The sequence below is a fragment of the Pipistrellus kuhlii genome, unplaced genomic scaffold (assembly GCF_014108245.1).
Source record: "Pipistrellus kuhlii isolate mPipKuh1 unplaced genomic scaffold, mPipKuh1.p scaffold_m20_p_8, whole genome shotgun sequence".
Taxonomy (NCBI): domain Eukaryota; kingdom Metazoa; phylum Chordata; class Mammalia; order Chiroptera; family Vespertilionidae; genus Pipistrellus; species Pipistrellus kuhlii.
In genome coordinates, this window is record NW_023425584.1 from 38,095,211 (window position 1) to 38,101,576 (window position 6,366).

At 38.6% G+C, this 6,366-nt stretch overlaps 1 protein-coding gene across 1 annotated transcript; it reads left to right on the plus strand.

Moving 5' to 3' along the window:
• The first annotated feature begins 5,532 nt into the window (after positions 1–5,532).
• On the plus strand, positions 5,533–5,924 carry LOC118711436 (cytochrome b-c1 complex subunit 10-like). Its single transcript, XM_036424522.2, has one exon. The coding sequence runs from the start codon at positions 5,556–5,558 to the stop codon at positions 5,724–5,726; it is 171 nt and encodes a 56-aa protein (XP_036280415.1). The 5' UTR covers positions 5,533–5,555; the 3' UTR covers positions 5,727–5,924.
• Positions 5,925–6,366: the final 442 nt, after the last annotated feature.

Below are 6,366 nucleotides of genomic sequence, written 5' to 3' on the forward strand. Positions count from 1 at the left end.
CCAAACACGGGTCTCACCTGCATCTCTGTACTGGCTGAGTCTCTGGTCTTGGTATACTTCTTTGAACTCACTTCCTAACCAACTCCAATCCTATAAGGCTCAGTGCAAGCCATATTCTCTAGGAAAGCTTCCCCAGAATTCCATTCCTACTCCTGAGGAATGCAGTGGGCCTCTACTGCATTTTTTTTTTTTTAAAAAAAAATATGTTTTGGGTATTTGGATGCAGCATATTGTAGCATTCTCATTTGTTAAATGTGTAGGTCTTACAGCTTTAATATGTTTTTGAGCACAGGGACTGCATCAGACATTTCTTTTATGGCTCAGTCCTGGTCCAGGAAGGGGAGAGTCAAGGTTAAGACTGTGAATTCCTAAATCTGGCTGCCTGAGTTCTGAACATGGCTTCATCTTTTCCTAGCTGTGTGACCATAAGAAATTTACTTATCCTCTTTGAGCTTCCATTTTCTTATTTGTAAATTTGGTACAACAATATTAACTGCCTTAATTACTTACTAGTTAGTATGTGTAGGGGATTTAGAATAGATCTTGATATATAGTGAGTGCTTAAGAAGTGTCAGTTACTATTATTTCACTGGACTATTGTTAGAATTAAATGAGACAATTGATGTAAAATCCTCAGCATGGTGGTTGGCCTGTAGTAAGTATTCAGTAGATATTAGCTTTGATACTATTGTTACATTTAACAGGATGAAGAGACTTTGTGGGAAAGAAAATGGTCATAATTATTGTCAAATATTTAAAAGTTATGAGGAAACATTATAATGATGTCTACTTTTTAAAGATGTAGAAACTGAGGTTTAAAGAGGTTAAGTCTTTTTGAGAGGTCAGGCATCTAGAAAGTGATGGGAACAGATTAAACAAAAAGGAAGCCCGACTGCAGAATCTGTGCCTTTAAAACCATCATCCTTAAGCTTCTGGTCCTGAACTAGGCAGTGTGGGGGACATTTTGATCTGGTAGTGAAAACAAACATAGAATTTGAATTCACACAGTCCTGGTTCCCATCCTGGTTTTACCACTTACCTGGGCAGGATATCCAATCCTTCAGAGGTTATGTTTCCTTATCTGTAAGATGGGGACAATAATACCTCCTTTGTATGATTGTGGTGGGAATTAAGAGGTAACATAAGTAAAGCTCCCAGCACAAGCGCTGGCCTTTGTAGGTATTCAATACATTTTTTATTTCTTCTTCTTTCTCTCCCTCTTGAAAATTTGAACTAAATTTTATACTTTTTTTAGTGTGTTTAATTAGTCTGTGATGTGAATTAAAATGCAAGGTTGAGACCAGAGAGGCTGCTTGTAAGAATCAGTGTTGCATTGACCTGACTTTGTGTTATAAATAACCAAACATGACTGGTATTTGTGACATGTGAACACCTGGCACAACTTATTCATGGCCACTGTCAAAGTGGTGTTTCTAATTAGGTGGAGTTCTTTCTACAAGCCGTGGCATGTTCCAGTGGGGAAAGTCTTTTGCCAAGCAGGTGGGGTGAGTAAAGAATTTAAGATTGCAAATATAGTCTGAGTTGAGGATCCAGTTGTGCATGTGGGGAGCGGAGAATGCCTGGATTCTGAGCAGCCATTTCGGTGAGCCTTCTGAAGGTCATAGCTCTCTTTGACAAGCACGCCACTAGAATTTTCCTTGGATTGTTTTATTTTAGTCTTTGGACTGAATTGGTGATGACACAATTTGTGGTTGAAAATAGCATGAACAATTAGGTTAGAGGCAACATTAATGTCCCAAGATGTTAATACAGCCAGCTAGCAGACTGGAAGTCCCTTCCCAAACTTGAATCCTCAATAGGTACAAGTTCTATATGTTTCAACAGCCAGTAAGAGAAAACATCAGCCTCTTGCACATGTTGTAACCTTCAAGTAGGCAGTACACAGGCTGCAGTTTCCTTTTCTTCCTTTTAAAATTTTAATCAAGACGTGTTACCTTACACAGAGTGGATGAGGCCCTGCAGCTTCACTGCTCCCTCCGAGGGGCAACTGCTGACGAGTGCAGCCAGCACGACAGCGCCTTGAGTTTCCAAGTGCTCTCCTATTCTGTTTCCCACCTGGCTCTCATTTCAAAGACTCTACATAATACAAGTCTATCCCGTTTCATGGGGCTAATTTAGGAGTAAAATTATTTCCTAAATTTGTCCTGGGTAATAATTTGAATCAACATATTTTAAATATTTCACATCTGTGGTAGAATGAAAGTACTTGGTCATTAAGAAGAAAACATTCAAAATAGCAACATAAGAAAAATGTTGAGTGATTTTATCAGAGATTAGATTAAGTAATAGAACTCTGAACTTAGTCTAAGTTCAAATCCTGGCTCAGCCACCTTGGGCAGGCTACTTGTCTGAGCATCATAGGACAATCATGAGGATAAAATGAGAGAATATCTATAAAGCCATGATATAGTGCCTGGCATAGAACATCTCTCAATAAGTGTAAGCTATTTTTATTATTGTTAACATCAGTATTACAAAGGTTGGAGTCTCTAAGAGGGAGATGAGATGGCTTTTAAAAAGCCACTAAACTTGAAGCTGACTAAGCATATCCTTTTGAAGAAATGTGCTTACCTGAAAAGAAAATGGTTGTATGGAGAGCCTTGGACTTTTTGTGTCCTTTGAATGGCTAGGAGAACCACAGAGGAGAAAAGGAGTGGGAAAGGTTGGCTGATAGTATTGTCATCTCTATAATTCTACGCTTATCATTCACTGAAAAGATTACACCATGTTCAAATACCTGCTTCTTCAAGATATCTTTGGGGATTCCAACTATCTTTTCATCCATCCATCCTCTCATCATTCACCTCTCATCATTCATCAGCATTTATTGATCATCTACTATATTTCAAGAACTAAGAATTTTGCTGAGGCTACAAGTTTCATCCCTAAGGCATTTATTGACTCTTAATCGGAGACAGATATGAAAACATATTATTTTAAGGCATTTACCAACTACTTGGGGAGACATGTGAAAACAAATGGTTTTATGGCATTTACCAACAAGTAGGGAAGACAGATATAACAAGTGGTTTAAAAAGCAATAATAGAGGAGCCTTGGCAGGTGTTGCTCCGTGGTTGGAATGTTGGCCTGTGTATCAAAGGGTCTTGAGTTCAATTCCTGATGAAGGGTAAATGCCTGGGTTGCAGGTTTGATCCCCAGCCCCAGTCAGGGCACATGTGGGAGGCAACAAATCAATGTGTCTCTCTCACATTAATGTTTCTCTCTCCTCCTCCCTCCCTTCCACTCTTTCTAATAATCAGTTGAAAAAATATCTTCAGGTGAGGATTAACAAAAAATAAAAAAATAAATGGAAAAAAAAATAGGGGAACATATAATACCAGGGAACTCCAAGGAATATATTATCTTCATTTGGCTTATACTTAATTCTAATACATTTGAAAATATTGATATATCATTGTAGTACTGACAATTTTTGAGAGGGGGAGAAAAAGAGAGATACTTCCACTTTAAATGTACTCATCTATTATATGAAACATTCTGACGTCAGAAATTAGAATGGTTGAAAACTTTGTACCTTGCCCTTAAGACAATACAGACATTGGAAAACAGGGTTCTGAAGGAATATCTCAGAACAATGTTCCAATGTACCTTTCTATTGAGAGGCATGTGAAGATTTAGGGAAGGTCTTGCTGGGATTTAGCTTTTCCAAGTAGCAAAGATGGCAATTCCTGATGGGTGAGGATTCAAAACGTGGCACAAAGGAGGTTGGTAATTAAATATGAAGCTAGGGGTAGGTGGAGCCTTTAGTGATGGGCCTGAATTCTCCACTTTCTCACTCATAGTGAGAGTTTTAGAGGTGGAAAGAAGAAGCTCAGACCTTGTCTTAGGCCCTTCCCTCTGTCCTCTAAACAAGGGGGCTCTGAGCCCCAATTTAGGAAGTCAGTGACTCAGAAAGGAGTCATTGATTAAAAGCCTTCCCCTGTGGAGAGGCTTGGAAAAGCCAAGGTTCAAAGTCTTTGAGATGAACCAACCTCTGAGCTCCTACTGGGAGGTCATCAGTGCCAGAGGGTCATATATGGTTATTTTTGAAAGATACATCCTTGTTGACTTCAGAGTAAATAAAACTTCAAAGGTGATAATCCAGCACTTATAGAGATGGCTGTGTCCTTATGAACTGTGGACAGAAGGTAAAACAGGAAGGAGACAGGTAACTTTCTGGACAGCAGATTACGAGTGTGTTGTTGATTTCAGTGTAACTATGGCATCAATGAAAAGGTCTCAAGTCTTCTGAAGAATGAGAAGCTCCACAACTTAGTGGAGAAAACAGGAACTTTGGGTAAATGAGCCTATTAATACCATGAAAACAGTATTTACCTTGGTGGTTTTTGTAAATAATAAATTATGTGATGTGACCCAAAATAATGCCTGGCAAGAAAATAATTTACTTTTAGGGTCTCCCTGCTTGATATGGCAGCCAATCATTAAATAATTCTTCAGTGATTCATTCTCAGGGCATAATAATAATGAATCTTTATTGAATGTTTACTTATATGCCAGATTATACTGATTCCTTTAGACATGCTTTTTCATTCACTCCTTATATTAAGCCTTTGGGGATAATAGCATTATCCTTATTTTATGGATGGATAAGACAACTGAGGCTCAGAAGGTTCAGTAATTTATCCAAGTTCAGAGTTAGTATCAGAACTAGGATTCCCTCCTAGGTGGTATGACTCAAGTACATGTGTCTAGCCACAGTGCTATGACATATGTGAACTTGGTAAGTGAGAACACCCAGAAAGAACTGTGGCATTCTCTCCTGCACTTGTGAGGACCACTGCAGGCTCTGATCAAATGAGCACTGAATGGGACAGGGTACCATTCTGGCATCTGATGGGTTTATAGGTTTGTGAACATTAGGCACAGAATTCTAGGCAATAAATTAGGATTTCCGAAGACTGACAAGGGGCTGTATTCTGTGACTTACAGTGTAGTGTGAAAGGCGGGCAGAGTTAAGGTCATAGGACTGTCCACAATCACACACACGGTGGCTACCATGCAACTAGAAAGTCTGGGGAAGGGTGTTGTTGTTGAGTTCCTTCACTATTCGAACCCAAAAAATGAAAGGAGAGATGCTATTGTTAATGATATCTCACATCTATCCACAGGCTGCTGAAATTTTATTATATGGTTTTTATTACACTAACTAGTGGCCTGGTGCACAGATTTGTGCACATTCAAAGGAAATTAATTAGGAGAAATATTTTAATATTGCTATTTGCCCTTTCTTATAATAGAAGTGTCAGAGATGAAAGAAAATTAGTAAAATGTATATAAAAATAATATATAAATTGATTAATAAACAAACAATAACAACATGATATAACAACAAAGACATGTTATAAAAACAACAAAAACATTATATAAAGACAATATTGACAAAAAACAATGACTGATAAACTGATTAAACTCATTCTAATATCTGCCTATATACCACATTAAGAGCAAAAACACTTTGAGGTCGTGTGGCCTGGAGCAACTGGGGTCACCCTGAACTGCAAACTTCAATGTGATGCTGAGCAAGTTCCTGAGCCCATGCTACCACCAACTGGCCAAGAACTGGATCCCCACAGCGGGCATGTGGGATGACATGGGCACCATGGGGCTAGTGTCGGCCACTGACTGGCAGCTGATTCTGGCCTGGGTGCCCTACATCAATAGCAAGTTTAAGAAGGATGACTAATTAAACTGACCTCCTCACAGCCCTCTGGTGACTGGTGGTGCCAACAGCTTCCTTCTCAGCACCTGCTACATCTGGAACAGCCCCAGCCTTCAGCATGGACCGAGAGGAAATCTACTGTGTGACTTAGGACTTTCTATGTTTCTGAAAATAACTTTGATGTGTTAATGCATTAAACCTTGCTCTGAAACCTGAAAAAAAGAAAAAAAAGAGTAAAAACACTTTGAGAGTGGCTTGACTAATTTCCTTGTGATAAAGTATTTACAACTTTAACTTTAACATCACACGCTCTTTGAACTTGAGAGAAAGCAACCTATAACTGACCATGTCTGAAACGGGTTCAGGTAGGAATATTCCTACTCTGTCTAGAGTTTGTCCTTGTGATTTATTAATAGTCATCACAAATATTGGCATCACAGGAAATTATCTTCAAATTAATTAAAATGGCAGGACAGTGTCAGACGGGGACAAATAAATTCTTGGAATCAGAACAACTTCTCTTTCTGCAGATCCTGTTAATACTTCAGCTTCGATTATGTTAGGTTGCAATCTTTTGCTAATAAATCTAGTATCATTACAAAGACCCCATTTACTATTAAGATTTCTCAGTAGCATGATGATTGCACCTACTTTCAATTTTAAT